This window comes from Pinus tabuliformis, chromosome 7 (assembly GCF_031772625.1).
Source record: "Pinus tabuliformis cultivar Carrire ecotype Pingquan chromosome 7, CPIR1, whole genome shotgun sequence".
Classification (NCBI taxonomy): Eukaryota; Viridiplantae; Streptophyta; class Pinopsida; order Pinales; family Pinaceae; genus Pinus; species Pinus tabuliformis.
In genome coordinates this window covers 1,924,475,669-1,924,494,895 of record NC_142293.1, presented here as the reverse complement: position 1 = coordinate 1,924,494,895, position 19,227 = coordinate 1,924,475,669, and the positions used below count along the sequence as shown (strand labels likewise).

General features: G+C 36.2%; 1 protein-coding gene across 2 annotated transcripts; it reads right to left on the bottom strand.

Annotated features, from left to right (window-relative positions):
* Window positions 1-6,728: 6,728 nt before the first annotated feature.
* On the bottom strand, window positions 6,729-18,440 carry LOC149256211 (serine carboxypeptidase-like 47). 2 transcript variants are annotated; one of them, XM_089460687.1, is made up of 5 exons: window positions 17,099-18,440; window positions 14,854-14,973; window positions 12,588-12,707; window positions 9,648-9,767; window positions 6,729-9,387 (listed from the first exon to the last, which is right to left on the bottom strand). In XM_089460687.1, exons 1-5 carry the CDS (start codon window positions 17,114-17,116, stop codon window positions 9,238-9,240), a joined length of 528 nt encoding a protein of 175 aa, XP_089316813.1. In that variant the 5' UTR covers window positions 17,117-18,440; the 3' UTR covers window positions 6,729-9,237. The 2 variants fall into 2 exon arrangements, with proteins under 2 accessions (XP_089316813.1, XP_089316814.1); XM_089460688.1 differs by lacking the exon at window positions 17,099-18,440 and adding an exon at window positions 12,204-12,327 and having other exon boundaries at window positions 14,854-14,971.
* Between the last annotated feature and the right edge of the window lie 787 nt (window positions 18,441-19,227).

Genomic DNA, 19,227 nt, shown 5'->3' with positions numbered 1-19,227 from the left:
GCAAAGCAAAATTGCTCAGTCCTAAAGGGAAACGGTCAACTTGGGAGCACATGAAACAACTTGCAAGCCTATGAATGACTTTTGCACAGTTTCTGGGCTTATAAAGTTTGGTTGTCCCTCAGGCATTACGCAATTTCTAGACTAAAGCCCTGGCTGTTAGTTAGAATTGCACAATTTCTTAGAGCAAGCTCAATTATGGGTTACATTACGTAATTTGTAGAGGGAAGGTTGCCTGGTTTTGTTCCGCATTTTTGGAGAGCAGCAGGAAACCTAGATGGATTGCACAATTTCGGAGAAGAAGGTTGGTTCCCCTCCAGAATTGTGCAATTTTCTAGGTGAACACAGTAACCAAAAAATCACTAAGGTCTAGGATGTCAGCCTGTGGGTGGGAGGAAAAAAAGCTAAAAATTGCAAGCTGGTAAGCCACTGAAACTAAACTAAATCATATGTACATGGATAGTGCAAGACATGCTACTAAGGATGGTTGGTAGGGAGGATCCAAAATTAAGCTAAGGAAAAATTTTGGAGGGTGGTTGTAGCCACTACAACACTTGGCAACACACTGGTAGAAATCCAACTCTCTGAATGGACCTTTCTCCATGAAAAACAAGTGTAACTCCTCTAGAATTATTGTTCAATTCTTTGATCATCTTGGTTTCCACAATTGATTGATTGAAAGATATAGCACCTTCCATGCTCTTGGTGAGTCAACACACATTCCAAGCCAAGTTAACACAATTTTTTTGATTGGGGATGAGGGCACAAGCAATATGATTGTCAAAGTTCAAGTTTCATCTATGGTCTTTCTTCACTACCAGCAGGCCTGGGCAGGACCTCGATGGAGTTACACAGTAACACAAGCATCACTCCACTGCCAACAAGCCTAGTTAGTACCCCGATGGAGTTACTTGCATCACCTCTCTTATAAGGAAGCCTTTCTCTTCTTTTGCCTTATTCATTTTCAAAAATTTCCACATTTTCATTTTTTTCATTTTTCATTCTTTCAAGAACTAAGCATAGCACTTATTTATTTTAGAGGCGGAAGAGGGATCCTGAATTATTGAGAGTAGAAGAAATTGTTCCTTCATAGAATTATTTTATGTATACCTCTAACATACATTTTAAGGTTTCCCCCCTCACCTTACTCTACTTGAATGCGTTGATGATGGTTAACCCAAAACAGCTGACTACAGTAGGTGGTACAAGTTAGCACTCATGCGCTGTGTTTTCACCAAGGTTCACTTCGAACAAAACATATTTTCCATTCATGTATTATTGGCTAAAGATAACCAGTTCTGCATAAAGAGAGAAGATAATAGATAACCATGTATGGATAGATGTAAAGGTCCTCTTGTACTTTACCTTGCTTGTTTTAAGAGTCATACATGGTTTCATGTGAATCTAACCTATGGGCGTAAGCAAGCAAGCAAACAAACAAATAAAGAAATCAAACATGAATGCAAGTAGACAAACATAAAGAAAACACTACTCCTACGCCTAAGGTAACGGTGCATGTGTTTTATCACATCAAATGATATTTCCAATGCAACAAATGGCGCATTAGTTGACCCATTTTGGTGAAGGAATGGTTCGCGAAAAGCATAGTCAAGCCAACCAACAAACATGAAAGATATAACAATGAAGACAAACACACTCCGAGTTTAAATGCATCCACAAAAAATAAAAAAGTGAAAGTGCAAGACAAGCACTCTATGGACTTACCATGATGTTATGATACACTACGTGCAAATGTTAAGCATATGCACTCTCTTGACTATGACATGCAAGAAAAAATGAGATACATTGACAACTTACATCGTGCAAGTGTTATTTATGTGTAAGATTCTTCCCATGCATGAGTGATAGGATCATGTGATTCAAGTGGAGGAAGCGAAATATGTGTGCTAGATTGATATTCAATGCATACATATGAGTGATGAGGATCCCAGGTATTTCAACAATTTCCTAATCGGAAGTGAAATTGTCACAACCTCCAGGGTAAATGTGCATATAAAAAAAAAACATAATGGGAACATAGATAAAATAAACATATTAGCCATCAAAATCCATAAATACATCAGTACATTTGCACATGAAAATAACGAGAATGATTTTTTTTTCTTTAATAAATGCAATGAACCAACTGGAGATGGGACTACCACATTCCACCCAACCATAGATTGGCTGATCTAAGTCTCTCTTCAGCCAATCACCCCTATGCCATATTCCAAGCATGAATATGGGATCTCATAGAACACATCAATCAAAACTCATCCAGGGCTTCTAGAGGCCACCCACCACAACCCATCAAACAGTGATTCCACCTCACGATCGGACATCACCAAAAACCATCATTAGATTGGTCTCCTTCCAAGCCTTCTAGGGCTTCCAGAGTGTTTGTCCAGCCAAGGCTTCCAAAACTAGTAACTCAACCCACCAATGGCTTTCAAACCATTTGTCCAAACAAGGCTTGCAGGACTAGTAACTCAACCTTCCAAGGGTTTCCAGAGCATTTGTCCAACTAGGGCTTGCAAAACTAGTAACTCAACCCAATCTTTTACAAGGCTTCTGGAGTATTTGTTCAACCAGGGTTTTAGGAATAGTAACTTAACCCAAGCTATGGAAAAATGGGAACCAACCAAAAAAAAGCAATGAAAGTAAATCCATAATCACCATGGCTATCCAGGAAATGTCAAGGCTAGGCAATCCGCTGTCAATCTCGGCCAGACGAATCATAACCAACAAACCACATACATGTGCCATGCATGCCAAAACTAGTGAAGAAATAATACACTCAACTCGGTACCTAAAAGAAAATTTGATGTAGTTGTTGATGTTGATTCCTTCTTATGCTTTCCTTCTCTTCCTTTGCCTTCTTTCTCCAAGAATCCAAGTATGCCACACCCTCCATGAGTGCTCTGAGAAAACTCTAAGTAACCAAGAGTATGAGAGAGAGAGAGAGAGAGAGAGAGAGAGAGAGAGAGAGAGAGAGAATGATGAGAGAGCTCCAAAACTAAATTGACCAAGTCTTGCCCATTGATCCTCATAAGCCTTTTTATTAATGAGGCCTCTATTTTCGTCATTTTCCATTATTTTCCTTCAATTTCCTCCTCACATGAAACCTATGACCTTTCACCTCATTTCTCTCCCAATTTTTATTTTCCTTCATTTTCCTCCTCACATGTAACCTATGACCTTTCACCTCATTTTTCTCCTAATTTCCATTATTTTCATAAATAAATGTGCCAAAATACCTCTTTTCCTCTTTAATTCCTTAGCCATTACATTTTCCAGTTTTCTTAGCCATAAACAACCAAATGAACACCCCCTAGGACGTCTTTCCCACCATCCATCTTGGAATACGTGTCCCATCATCCGTGGAATTTATATATTTTTACATGGAATTTTCACAAGCACTGTTATAGAACCCTCCCCCTTGGGGGAATACTGTCCTCAGTGTTTAATGTCATCTATAACCAACATGACTACTGAAAACAAAACATATTTCCATGGAGCTTTATAACATATCTCATTGCAGTATTTACAATGAATGACCCGCTCAAAAGCAAAATAGCATGACAACATGACTAGATAAAAACCATACTGCATATTGGAGCTTTATAACACAACTCATTACGGTATTTACAATGATATACACATATACACATTTTCTTAACCAACAAATAAAGGATATGATGCCCGTATCTGCAACAAGGGTATCCAGAGGCTCACATGTCCACCCTCAAGTAATACCAGGATTCACCTCCTTTCCTGGAAGTCTAGAATCCACTGCATAGTCAAATCTGCATCCAATGTCCAACGAACAATTACTAGCTCATTGTTCCAAGGGGCACTCCTAGTGTGCATCCGATTCCATTTGGCAATGCCAATGACCAAAACAAATCCATCTGTGACCTTCCCTTCTCTGCTACATAGTCCCTCAGGAAACTGATCACCCCTTCCATGCAGTCACTCACCTTCCAACTTCTGTCGGTACCCCCATCTTGGGTAGTCCATCCCTTAGGAAGGCTTCCTCGCATCGGAATATACAACATCCAAGGCATATACCTTCCTCAAAAACATCATACCAATCATAGCATGCTTATGGAAATCAATGGACACTATTGGGTACTAGTGTCGCACAATGGCCCTACTCCTGAAGTACTTTACCAACATATTGCTGCATGGTTCAATTCCTTTGTTGTTGTTGCTAATTCTTGCAGTTGATTTCAACCACCCAACTATTCATGTTCATGCTTCCTTTACCAAGAACATAACTTCCATTAGATTAAAAAAAACTTAAATAAATTCACATCATACCTCATTGGTAGTTTGTCAATAAGGTACACTTGGAATCTTGTTCGCTTCCTGTCACAAGAATTCAAACTAGCATCTTTGACGAAATCAACATGTATATAACTAGCATTTGCACCACATGTTGCAAAGGAAACGCCGTAAGGCAATGATATAAAAAACAACAACATAGAAGAAAGAAGTCAAAATTTTATGCAAATGACATAAGAAACAACAGCATAGAAGAAAGAAGTCAATTTTTATGCAATTTTGTTTCTTTACCGGTGTTTATTTTTTATCATCAACAAATGGCTAGATCATCTATTCATATTACCAAGAACCTTCGCGTTTCAGGGCGTTGCCACAATGCCACAAAGCTCATTCTGATGATCACCGGGAAGCGAATTGTTGTGGGAGATGCAAATTGTTTCCATTGTTTCTCGAATGGACTTTGTTCTTGCACTGATTATTGTAATGCTAATTGCAAATCGTCTCATAAAAAATAGTGTGACTGCAAGCATAAGCAATTACTTGCCTTTTGTGACAAGCATATGTTTGATAGAGAAAAATGGAAAAATGCAAAAGCAGAGGGGATTAGTAAAATATTTGATGTCTAATCTAGGGTGCATACATAGCATCGGTGTAATCTAGGGTGCATACATAGCAAAAACATACCTGGATAGTTAGTGACATTTTCATAAGACGGATTGAATTTCTACCTGATTCATTTCTTCATATCGGCCATAATTTTACAAAAAATGTCGAATAGGGGTTACACTGAGTATAGTATTGCTAGAAATTTGCATAATGCAGTGTTGTTGGGTGGTATGCCAATGGTGACACGTCATGTGATCATATTTCATTGATATAGATGGTATTTCGAGCATAATTATTTAAGGTTATGTGTAGAAGATTTCAAGAGAAGATATGCATGGCAGGTTCTAACTGCCCTAACATAATTCACCCAAAAGATACAAAATTTATCTGACAAACTGAATTATCTTGGACAATGTGATTGTTACATGAGAAGGCGTGCATTGGGCTTAAGATTGTAAAATATCTCATAACCTTTTCCAATATACTATAAATCAAGGCCAAGGAACACTAATGTAGGGAATGAAACATGCGTAGAAGCTAGGACATTCATAACATAGTAAGAAGAGCATTCCCTATGGGGTTCTCTAGGTCAAACCCATTTCTAATTAAATCGCCATGCACCTCGTTTCCTTGCTGCAGAGCTTCTAGGCCAGCACATGCACCAAGTACACTGGAAAAGGTAACATGATCCGCCTCTATAGCTGTCCATTGCATCCAGCCATAAAGCCTTAATGCCTCCTGACAATACCCATTTTTAGTATATCCAACAATCATAGTATTCCATGACACCACATCCCGTTCAGGCATTTTGTCAAACACTGTCCATGCATCCGCTACATATCAATATTGACTTGTTCGACTTACTCAGAACTAGTCACTGAAGCTGATCATATAGTGCAAGAACTCCAGCCCTTACTACTCTTAACATAATATTAGTTGTTACTCCTCTGAAGAGGGCATGGATGCCCTCTTGGCACACAATCTGTTGAAAAGCATGGAAGGTGTTGCTATAACTTGTTTCTAGAAAAACAGCTTGACAGAAAATTTTATGTGAGATCCATCATAGTTGCTAGAAGTAACATCACAAGCTCAGAACATGAGCAAGAATGTAGAAATAAAATTGAATCTATAACCAGGCATCTCTTTAACACAACCCATTCATATTTATGTTATCTAATGAAATTAGATTCTTATTTGCCTCTTCTTTTTCTATCTAGAAAAACATGTTAATGATCCAGAAGCGACACTAATCGAACATGAGCAAATTATTTTCACCTTAGAAGCACTCACAGAAGCAACGGATAATTTTCATGAAAACATGAAGCTTGGAGAGGGAGGCTTTGGCCCTGTATACAAGGTATTTACCTACCCACTATTGTTTGCAAGTTTAACGCTATCACTTTACATCATCTTCCACATAGAGGAACAGGAACAGGGATTTTTAGGGATGTCTTTCTCAGAGGGAACGCCTTACGGCGTAAATATAAGAAATTCAAATTTGACGAAAAAAAATCTGTATACAAATTTTGAGTTGTGTTATTTCAATTGTTTTTTTTGGATTTTACAAGGGTTTGGTATTTTGGAAAATTTTAGAAATGTGTAATTTTAATAAAAAATTTGAGTATTTGTGATTTTTTGTGATTTCAATAAATTTTTATGAGATTTTTTTTTTAATCTCAAAAAACAACTCTTTAAATTAGTTAGATAATAAAATTATAATAAATTTACCAGTTAGAATCAAGATCCTCTCTCAAAAAAAAAAGTTCTTTAAAGCAAAATCACTAAATTTTTGATGCAGGAGCATCAAGACCTTTTTCTCCATTTGTAAATATGGGGTGTGATAATATTAATTTGTAAATATGGGGTGTGATGATTTCTAATATTTTATTAATTAATTTGAATTAAATAGGAGAAGGTGAGGATTTATGTAAATATCTTTTTATTAATAAAAGGATATGAGGAAATTTAATAAATTGAAGGATTTTAGGGATAAAAACCTATCCTTTAGGGATGTTGAGAAATTTAGGGGTTTGTTGAGGATTTTAAGAGATTGAGCATTTAATTAAATGATTTTTTTAAATTGTATAAATAGGAGGGCTTTTTGTGAGAAAAAGACATTAGAGATTGTGAGAGAGGTTGATTGAGAACAGGCTTGATCAGCAAGGCTGTAAGCCTTCAGCAGTTTGTAAAAGGGCCATGGATTTGCATATCTGGCCATGAATGTACAACGCTTGTGAATATTTGTTTTATGTCAATATAAGTATGATTTGCATGGACATGATTGTGAAATTTGTGTTTATACAATGTTGAAATCAATGTATGCTGATGGATCCTAATTTTAATACGCAACTGTGGTTTATATGCTCATATGTTAATCGATTGCTTGAACGAATAGATGCTGACGGGTCTCAACAGTGAAATTAGGTGAATGTACACAGTTATTATTCCGTGAAGATCTGCGCCCTTAACGGAAAAGAGACTAATGGTTGATGGCGTAACTGGTGCTTTGATTCTTATTTTGCGGTGGCGCTTGTAGTTTCATTAAGTAGCCGCGGACAGCAAATTCTAATGCTGTGTATGCACGGTTAATTGCTGAGGACGTGTGTTGTGCCTACGCTCTGAGCGGTATATTCACTGGCGCACTGTATGGAGGGCGTATATATCTACAGCCATCAACGTTGAATCATAGCCTTGGCATGAATATATTTATTAATCGGAATAAGTTCCGTGTTGGTAATATATCTATGCGAATCTGGAGGTTATAATTGTTATCCTTTGCGTTAACAACGACATTCGAGTCCATAGTTGAATCATCGTCGAGCCAGTGTGTGGTAATTGGTGTGATAACATACAGCGCGTGGCGTAAGGGAAATATATTCTCTGCGTATTTCATGTTTAAATTCCTTTTGAATATTCGTATACTTGCAGTTAGATTTTATGATTGCAGAGGCGCATGTCCATCATAATCAATCCTTGCAGCGCCGTTATATAATGCTGGTAGAGATTGCAATCAACGCATCTGCGTTGACCTTTGAAGGCTCGTCGTATCCATTAAAGGCAGAGAACGGTGGAAGGATGGCATAAGTGGAGAACTTGGCGAACATATAACCCGTGGGAAAAGTGTATGCAGAGAGCCGTGGGTTGAGCTACCTGAACTGCGGGCGAATTACCTATATGCGTTGACCGAAATTGTGTGCGGGAACAAAAGTGTATATACGCATTATAGATGGTAAGCAATACATGTGTTCTGATGCCCATATTTTGTTTAACGTAAAGGCAATATAAATATACCTTGAGCTTTTGTTTATAAGCCAGATCTTAACCGACGCGATACCAAAGAATTCTTATGGATGTAGTAAGTGGGTATGCGCATGACATATTGTATGTTTCTGTTAAGAATTGGAGAAGAATGCCGTAGGTTATAAAGTATGGGTTCCATGGCACTGCGAGTTAACAATTATGGGTTTTATAGCTGGTATGACAAACAAGCTCGGTTTGTTGTGTAATCATGAGATTACAAGCCATGAATCAAGCTTTATATGCATGGCCATAGAACGATCCTGGTAGTTGGATCCTGGGAGCGGCCTGGGTTTCATCAATTTTTTTCTCTGTTGTATCGCATCACTGCATGGACAATAATTTAGCTCGAACAATACCATGCTCTCAAATGATTTCAATTTTTCTGAAGTGTTTCATTTACAAATCTTTCAAACTTGGCACCCAGAAATGGCATCGTGTACTTACCAGCTGGTAAATAGCTTTAGGAAAAAGCTTGTGGTGGCGGCCATGGATCTTCGTGAGAGGCAAGCTGTTAGTGAAGTGGAAGTGGGCCAAAAATTTGCGGTCTGGCAGGGGTTTCAGCAGCAATTCCTCGGTGAATTCTTCCTCTGTGTGTATGCACCGGACTGAAGTGCACTGAAAGATGGCTGCTATTGTCTTGAAACCCCCATCGCTGCTAACTTTAAACTGCATTCTCTGTAATTTGTAACGTTTTGTTCACCGATTACAAGAATCTGTAACGTTTTTTTTATCCTAATTATTTATCGAACGGTATGCAATTATCGATCGAACGATCTATAACTTTTCAATCGTCTAACATAGGATCGAATGGTTCGAACGATCTATAACTTTTCAATCGTCTAACATAGGATCGAATGGTTCAGAGAAGTACAAGGTGGCAATTAAGGAAGTTGATCTCAGAGGGAACGCCTTACGGCGTAAAAATAGAATGGATACACATGCCCATCAATTATAGTTGTCTCTTTGACCTCCATATAGACGAGCACAAATGTGATAAGCCAGATAACACAAAAAATAAATCGCAACAAAGCAAAATAATGTGACACGCTATACCTTAAAATTTATTGGAAGACCCTCATTGTCTTTGTTTCCTTGGTGGACCCTGCTTGTAACTGCCGGAATGTAGTGTTCAGCATATGACTCTCCGGTGATAAAGAAGTCATTCTTTGCATACTTGGGGTGTTTTTCAAAAAATGCCTAGCAGATATCGGTAAAACTTATTAAAGTCAGAAGTCTGCATTCGTTGACAAGCAACTACAAGTTTGTACAAAACTCATTAAAGTATCTGCATTCGTTGACAAACAACTACAAGTTTTTTTTACTTACAAACTGAAATTTTTGAACTTGTACATGGGCCATCCACAAAATGGTTAAACAACTAATTTGGAAAAAACCATTTTCCAACTCTACACTAAGTACTTATCAAATACATCATTTGTGGAAGAAATGAAACATACCTGTAAAAAGTCATACATATCATTACTAACACCCTTCTCATCGTAACGGAGGTCACGTACATCAGTGCTGTAACTAAATCCGGTTCCAGTAGGTTGATCCACAAAAATGATATTTGATGCCTGCCAAGTCACCAACATATTATATTCAAGATCTTGAGTCTTCACAACACAAAATGATCCTTTTCAAGTTATAGGAAAGGGTACATAAATTGAAAATAGTTATAACAAATAATTTATACAAAATAACATAGAAACACGGTGATCATACAAAACAGTTCAGACTTTAGGTGAACCACTACATTCATCATCAATGAGTGATAATAGGACAGAAATCCAGATATTATACAATTCAGAAAAGTACATATCTATGATGCGGTTTAACAAAATATCTAAAAAGCATGGTGCACAATATGTCATTCCCAGGCCAGTATCATTTGAGCCATTCACAGCACAATCCCATTCTGCAGGACCAGATACATCAACCTTGACCTCACTATATTAGGTTTTTAAAGCATGAGAAATGTGACTTCTTCCCTCCTTCGGGATAATTAAAAATCCAACCGTGCTTAGTTACAAAACTTCTGCATTCAAAATTTCAAACAAATTTAGCCATTGATTTTGAAGTAAGTTTTCTGCACCTAATTTTCCCCTGGTTATATATTATAAATTTATCATAGGTAGCATTGCTTTTTGGCTGCAATCTTCATTTATAATCCGCGTGTTTCCATTGAAACTCCCCACAATAACATGCATTACAAGAATCTTATATCAAGCAATCAAGAGACTTAGACCCAATACCGAAGTCGAAAGTGTCTCTCTTTGGAACCATGACACATTCTGCCAATGTCTTATCCTTCAATCTTCATATATAATCCGCATGTTTCCATTGAAACTCTCAACAATGAAATGCATTACAAGAATCTTATAATAGCAAGCATCAAGAGACTTAGGCCCAATACCCTACTCAAAAGTGTCTCTGTTTGGTACCGTGACACATTTTGTCAGTGTCTTATATTAAGGTCATTCATTAGGAACCCCGAGATGGTTATTAGACGCACAATATCTGCATCAGTATGCAGGAGAATTTCCCATGCATAATCGCGGTATATATTATTCAGCAACATTTGTCAGCCTTCATCATAAAATATGAATATATCCTACAAAGTTACAAACATAATAGCATAATACCCTGAAACACACGTCTAGAATCTACAGTAACCAGATTTCTAAAACGTCAAACACCGCATTTTCAAATGCAAATTTTCAAATTTAATAGAATAGTGAACCATACTCATAATAGTCCATTTTCAAGAAGGCAAAAACTAAAACTTGATGAATCACAGAATCAATATGGAGAGATTGAAAGCCATGACTAATTCGATCACTGGTAACTGCTTGGGCAAATTGCAAGTAAATACTGTCATAAGTTCTATCGTGTTCTAAATGGCAGTTTCTCTATCAAACCAGCCTTTGAGTCCATTCACATTCATGACATTAATAGTAGCAAAAATCAGTGGGTTGGCTAAGAAGTGTTTTTCAATTTTTCTCTTTTCCCATTAACATGATTATTTCTTTGACCATAGATTTCACAGATTGTAAATTAAATAAAATCTAAAATAGTCTCTTGAATGCTTGCCCTAGGCATTCTCAATGAATTAAATTGTGGTTTCCTCTGCTAAGACTATCCGTTGAGACTTCAAATTTCAAATATATGACAAATTTCTAAAGTTTTCCTCTATCATGATTACCTAGTGCAAATATAACACAGTACCCCATAAGCAAAAAAATCAAACAATGCAGAAATGCCATACTCTTTTTAACCACTAATCAAAGCATTATTTTAAGACAAATTTCAAATACATCAAAATACGTTCTACTCATTAACCTATAAGAAACCATGATTGGCAGATAAAATACTCAAGTGGATCCAATCTTATATTCAAGAATAGGGCTGAAAATGGAATCGATCTTGTGCACAAAAACGTTTAAAACTTGTAATACTATCTCAAACATTAAAAAAATAACAAAAAACACTTGAAACTAACACAAAAGACAGAATACCTTGTCCCATCCATACTCATTCCAGACCAGAGTTAAATTGTCTGTGACAAACAACTACAAGTTTTTTTTACTTACAAACTGAAATTTTTGAACTTGTACATGGGCCATCCACAAAATGGTTAAACAGCTAATTGGGAAAAAACCATTTTCCAACTCTACACTAAGTACTTATCAAATACATCATTTGTGGAAGAAATGAAACATACCTGTAAATAGTGATACATGTATGCAATTATCGATCGAACGATCTATAACTTTTCAATCGTCTAACATAGGATCGTCTAACATAGGATCGAATGGTTCAGAGAAGTACAAGGTGGCAATTAAGGAAGTTGATCTCAGAGGGAACGCCTTACGGCGTAAAAATAGAATGGATACACATGCCCATCAATTATAGTTGTCTCTTTGACCTCCGTATAGACGAGCACAAATGTGATAAGCCAGATAACACAAAAAATAAACCGCAACAAAGCAAAATAATGTGACACGCTATACCTTCAAATTTATTGGAAGACCCTCATTGTCTTTGTTTCCTTGGTGGACCCTAGTGTTCAGCATATGACTCTCCGGTGATAAAGAAGTCATTCTTTGCATACTCTGGGTGTTTTTCAAAAAATGCCTAGCAGATATTGGTAAAACTTATTAAAGTCAGAAGTCTGCATTCGTTGACAAGCAACTACAAGTTTGTACAAAACTCATTAAAGTATCTGCATTCGTTGACAAACAACTACAAGTTTTTTTTACTTACAAACTGAAATTTTTGAACTTGTACATGGGCCATCCACAAAATGGTTAAACAGCTAATTGGGAAAAAACCATTTTCCAACTCTACACTAAGTACTTATCAAATACATCATTTGTGGAAGAAATGAAACATACCTGTAAAAAGTCATACATATCATTACTAACACCCTTCTCATCGTAACGGAGGTCACGTACATCAGTGTTGTAACTAAATCCGGTTCCAGTAGGTTGATCCACAAAAATGATATTTGATGCCTGCCAAGTCAACAACATATTATATTCAAGATCTTGAGTCTTCACAACACAAAATGATCCTTTTCAAGTTATAGGAAAGGGTACATAAATTGAAAATAGTTATAACAAATAATTTATACAAAATAACATAGAAACACAGTGATCATACAAAACAGTTCAGACTTTAGGTGAACCACTACATTCATCATCAATGAGTGATAATAGGACAGAAATCCAGATATTATACAATTCAGAAAAGTACATATCTATGATGCGGTTTAACAAAATATCTAAAAAGCATGGTGCACAATATGTCATTCCCAGGCCAGTATCATTTGAGCCATTCACAGCACAATCCCATTCTGCAGGACCAGATACATCAACCTTGACCTCACTATATTAGGTTTTTAAAGCATGAGAAATGTGACTTCTTCCCTCCTTCGGGATAATTAAAAAGCCAACCGTGCTTAGTTACAAAACTTCTGCATTCAAAATTTCAAACAAATTTAGCCATTGATTTTGAAGTAAGTTTTCTGCACCTAATTTTCCCCTGGTTATATATTATAAATTTATCATAGGTAGCATTGTTTTTTGGTTGCAATCTTCATTTATAATCCGCGTGTTTCCATTGAAACTCCCCACAATAACATGCATTACAAGAATCTTATATCAAGCAATCAAGAGACTTAGACCCAATACCGAAGTCGAAAGTGTCTCTCTTTGGAACCATGACACATTCTGCCAATGTCTTATCCTTCAATCTTCATATATAATCCGCATGTTTCCATTGAAACTCTCAACAATGAAATGCATTACAAGAATCTTATAATAGCAAGCATCAAGAGACTTAGGCCCAATACCCTACTCAAAAGTGTCTCTGTTTGGTACCGTGACACATTTTGTCAGTGTCTTATATTAAGGTCATTCATTAGGAACCCCGAGATTGTTATTAGACGCACAATATCTGCATCAGTATGCAGGAGAATTTCCCATGCATAATCGCGGTATATATTATTCAGCAACATTTGTCAGCCTTCATCATAAAATATGAATATATCCTACAAAGTTACAAACATAATAGCATAATACGTTGAAACACACGTCTAGAATCTACAGTAACCAGATTTCTAAAACGTCAAACACCACATTTTCAAATGCAAATTTTCAAATTTAATAGAATAGTGAACCATACTCATAATAGTCCATTTTCAAGAAGGCAAAAACTAAAACTTGATGAGTCACAGAATCAATATGGAGAGATTGAAAGCCATGACTAATTCGATCACTGGTAACTGCTTGGGCAAATTGCAAGTAAATACTGTCATAAGTTCTATCGTGTTCTAAATGGCAGTTTCTCTATCAAACCAACCTTTGAGTCCATTCACATTCATGACATTAATAGTAGCAAAAATCAGTGGGTTGGCTAAGAAGTGTTTTTCAATTTTTCTCTTTTCCCATTAACATGATTATTTCTTTGACCATAGATTTCACAGATTGTAAATTTAATTTAATCTAAAATAGTCTCTTGAATGCTTGCCCTAGGCATTCTCAATGAATTAAATTGTGGTTTCCTCTGCTAAGACTATCCGTTGAGACTTCAAATTTCAAATATATGACAAATTTCTAAAGTTTTCCTCTATCATGATTACCTTGTGCAAATATAACACAGTACCCCATAAGCAAAAAAATCAAACAATGCAGAAATGCCATACTCTTTTTAACCACTAATCAAAGCATTATTTTAAGACAAATTTCAAATACATCAAAATACGTTCTACTCATTAACCTGTAAGAAACCATGATTGGCAGATAAAATACTCAAGTGGATCCAATCTTATATTCAAGAATAGGGCTGAAAATGGAATCGATCTTGTGCACAAAAACGTTTAAAACTTGTAATACTATCTCAAACATTAAAAAAATAACAAAAAACACTTGAAACTAACACAAAAGACAGAATACCTTGTCCCATCCATACTCTTCCAGACCAGAGTTAAATTGTCTGTGACAAACAACTACAAGTTTTTTTTACTTACAAACTGAAATTTTTGAACTTGTACATGGGCCATCCACAAAATGGTTAAACAGCTAATTGGGAAAAAACCATTTTCCAGCTCTACACTAAGTACTTATCAAATACATCATTTGTGGAAGAAATGAAACATACCTGTAAACAGTCATACATATCATTACTAACACCCTTCGCATCGTAACGGAGGTCACGTACATCAGTGCTGTAACTAAATCCGGTTCCAGTAGGTTGATCCACAAAAATGATATTTGATGCCTGCCAAGTCACCAACATATTATATTCAAGATCTTGAGTCTTCACAACACAAAATGATCCTTTTCAAGTTATAGGAAAGGGTACATAAATTGAAAATAGTTATAACAAATAATTTATACAAAATAACATAGAAACACGGTGATCATACAAAATAGTTCAGACTTTAGGTGAACCACTACATTCATCATCAATGAGTGATAATAGGACAGGTACATATCTATGATGCGGTTTAACAAAATATCTAAAAAGCATGGTGCACAATATGTCATTCCCAGGCCAGTATCATTTGAGCCATTCACAGCACAATCCCAATCCCATTCTGCAGGACCAGATACATCAACCTTGACCTCACTATATTAGGTTTTTAAAGCATGAGAAATGTGACTTCATACCTCCTTAGGGATAATTAAAAAGCCAACCGTGCTTAGTTACAAAACTTCTGCATTCAAAATTTCAAACAAATTTAGCCATTGATTTTGAAGTAAGTTTTCTGCACCTAATTTTCCCCTGGTTATATATTATAAATTTATCATAGGTAGCATTGCTTTTTGGTTGCAATCTTCATTTATAATCCGCGTGTTTCCATTGAAACTCCCCACAATAACATGCATTACAAGAATCTTATATCAAGCAATCAAGAGACTTAGACCCAATACCGAAGTCGAAAGTGTCTCTCTTTGGAACCATGACACATTCTGCCAATGTCTTATCCTTCAAGCTTCATATATAATCCGCATGTTTCCATTGAAACTCTCAACAATGAAATGCATTACAAGAATCTTATAATAGCAAGCATCAAGAGACTTAGGCCCAATACCCTACTCAAAAGTGTCTCTGTTTGGTACCGTGACACATTTTGTCAGTGTCTTATATTAAGGTCATTAATTAGGAACCCCGAGATGGTTATTAGACGCACAATATCTGCATCAGTATGCAGGAGAATTTCCCATGCATAATCGCGGTATATATTATTCAGCAACATTTGTCAGCCTTCATCATAAAATATGAATATATCCTACAAAGTTACAAACATAATAGCATAATACCCTGAAACACACGTCTAGAATCTACAGTAACCAGATTTCTAAAACGTCAAACACCGCATTTTCAAATGCAAATTTTCAAATTTAATAGAATAGTGAACCATACTCATAATAGTCCATTTTCAAGAAGGCAAAAACTAAAACTTGATGAATCACAGAATCAATATGGAGAGATTGAAAGCCATGACTAATTCGATCACTGGTAACTGCTTGGGCAAATTGCAAGTAAATACTGTCATAAGTTCTATCGTGTTCTAAATGGCAGTTTCTCTATCAAACCAGCCTTTGAGTCCATTCACATTCATGACATTAATAGTAGCAAAAATCAGTGGGTTGGCTAAGAAGTGTTTTTCAATTTTTCTCTTTTCCCATTAACATGATTATTTCTTTGACCATAGATTTCACAGATTGTAAATTAAATAAAATCTAAAATAGTCTCTTGAATGCTTGCCCTAGGCATTCTCAATGAATTAAATTGTGGTTTCCTCTGCTAAGACTATCCGTTGAGACTTCAAATTTCAAATATATGACAAATTTCTAAAGTTTTCCTCTATCATGATTACCTAGTGCAAATATAACACAGTACCCCATAAGCAAAAAAATCAAACAATGCAGAAATGCCATACTCTTTTTAACCACTAATCAAAGCATTATTTTAAGACAAATTTCAAATACATCAAAATACGTTCTACTCATTAACCTGTAAGAAACCATGATTGGCAGATAAAATACTCAAGTGGATCCAATCTTATATTCAAGAATAGAGCTGAAAATGGAATCGATCTTGTGCACAAAAACGTTTAAAACTTGTAATACTATCTCAAACATTAAAAAAATAACAAAAAACACTTGAAACTAACACAAAAGACAGAATATCTTGTCCCATCCATACTCATTCCAGACCAGAGTTAAATTGTCTGTGACAAACAACTACAAGTTTTTTTTACTTACAAACTGAAATTTTTGAACTTGTACATGGGCCATCCACAAAATGGTTAAACAGCTAATTGGGAAAAAACCATTTTCCAACTCTACACTAAGTACTTATCAAATACATCATTTGTGGAAGAAATGAAACATACCTGTAAACAGTCATACATATCATTACTAACACCCTTCTCATCGTAACGGAGGTCACGTACATCAGTGCTGTAACTAAATCCGGTTCAAGTGGGCAAGCTCACATAGCCTATTCAATAAAAAAGGATGGTATCCAGGATGAAATAAACAGCCACAACTGGGTAAGAATTAAGCGGGTCAGTTTACTCACGGTATGAAGCCTCACATGTATAATGTATCTACTTGCCTAGATAAGTTGCATAACTTGCATAACGTAAAGCTATAAGGGGCAAGCTCACGTCAGCTATTCAATATTAAAATAGATTTGCACAGAATCAAATGAACAACCACAACTGGGTAAGCACGATAAAAAATCAGAACGATAAAAATTCTCTTCTCATGAGAAATTTTGGAAATAGGGATAACATACCTCTACAATGGCTTTTTCGTGGAGAGAATCATCTTAAAAGCAATTAGCTTTAGACATTATCTCTATCTCCATTGAGGTTGAGGTTGCAAGCAGCTGATATATATAAATACTTAGGCCGTGTTGATGCAAAAGCACATAGACATTTAGCATCACTTTGCGAGAGAAAAGGTTGCTTGAGAAGACGTTTACCTTCATTTTTGTACTTCATAAAGCATGCATGTCGGTAGACAGTTTTACTACAGCACTTCTTTGGTTTAAGTTTCAGTCTCATGAATAGGATACCCATGATTATATTAATATTCAGGAATTATCAAAACAAAATATCAATAAAACTCAGAATCACAATCAGAAAAATATATCAATGAAACTCAAAGCACAATCAGAAAAATAATATGTTGCAGAAGAGAAATCCTTAAACACCATGCAGAATCCCGATGATTGCCAGATTGGTGCCCGGAAATAAGGCAGAACCAAGGAGTAATAATCAAAAGTCTGTATGGTGTATGATGTTTTCCTGTAAGAGTGCCAAGGCTACTCCTGAAAAGCTATAATAAAATGGGTAAAAGTTAATTCCCAATAAACGCATTCTTGTTCAGTGGATAGGAGCGTATATTTGACACCAACGTGGACATGAACTTGGCATTAATTAGGATAAGTAGAATGGAAATGTTAATTTGTTTTGAGCCAGAGCAGTCTTGGGATAAGCAGATTGGAAATCTTGGAAATGTTAATTGTGTTTGAGCCAGAGCACTCTTGGAACGAATGGCCTTACAGAAAATCCTGATTACCCAGTGAAACCATGGATCTAATGATATGCTATGCGACTCATACTCTGGTTTCAACCAGCAATCAATACCGTGAACATCACTCAATGCACCCCTTTTTTTATCCCATTTCAGCACATCAAGTTGGGAATATTTGATAAACATATTATAAAAGGTAGAGTCGAATTGAACTTAAAACACAACGATCATAGATTAAAATCATAAATCACCTATAACCAGCATAAACCAAAATCATAGATCATATATAATCATCATATACCATGATCATAAATCACATGCATAATAAAATTGAAATAAAATGATGATATTTATCCTTCATCGACCCTTACTTGTGCCTTTGTTTTTTTGTATAGACACCAGATCAGTTGCCACACCCAGCAAACACCTAGTGCCTTCTCCTCTACTAGGTGCACATACGCATAGTGTGCATCACGCACATACAACCACATGTCACACCACACCATGCAGTACATGCATCTACACCTCACATACAACACATACACCTACACCTAGTGTATAAAATACAATGCATCCATCTATACTCAATGTGAAATATCACCCAATGCATGTACCTACATAGAGTACCACACAACGAGTACACATGATGAAATACCATGACTACATGATGCACATACATAATACCACATGCCCTGATAGAACATGTATGACATGCACACAATACCACACGTAAAACAATACCATATGTACATGTACACAGTACCACATGTACACTACACCACCTGGACAACATGTGCACAAAATCACATGTACACGACACCACCTGCACAACATGTACACAATGCCAAATGCACACTGGTAGGCTCCAGTATTGCAGCAATAATGTTGCAACACCTGGGACTCCCTTCTTTACTCTTATCAACCCGGTAGTTCGTAACAAACTTGGAAGCGACGGTGTTGTATGCACAAGTACTAGCTC

Excerpts from the sequence above, each read along its gene's own strand:
- LOC149256211 (XM_089460688.1), bottom strand. The coding sequence starts at position 14,915 with ATGTACGTGACCTCCGTTACGATGCGAAGGGTGTTAGTAATGATATGT. Across the intron at positions 12,708-14,853 it reads ATATGTATGACTGTTTACAG|GCATCAAATATCATTTTTGT; the intron begins GTATGTTTCATT and ends TTGACTTGGCAG. Across the intron at positions 12,328-12,587 it reads ATATGTATGACTTTTTACAG|GCATTTTTTGAAAAACACCC; the intron begins GTATGTTTCATT and ends AATATCTGCTAG.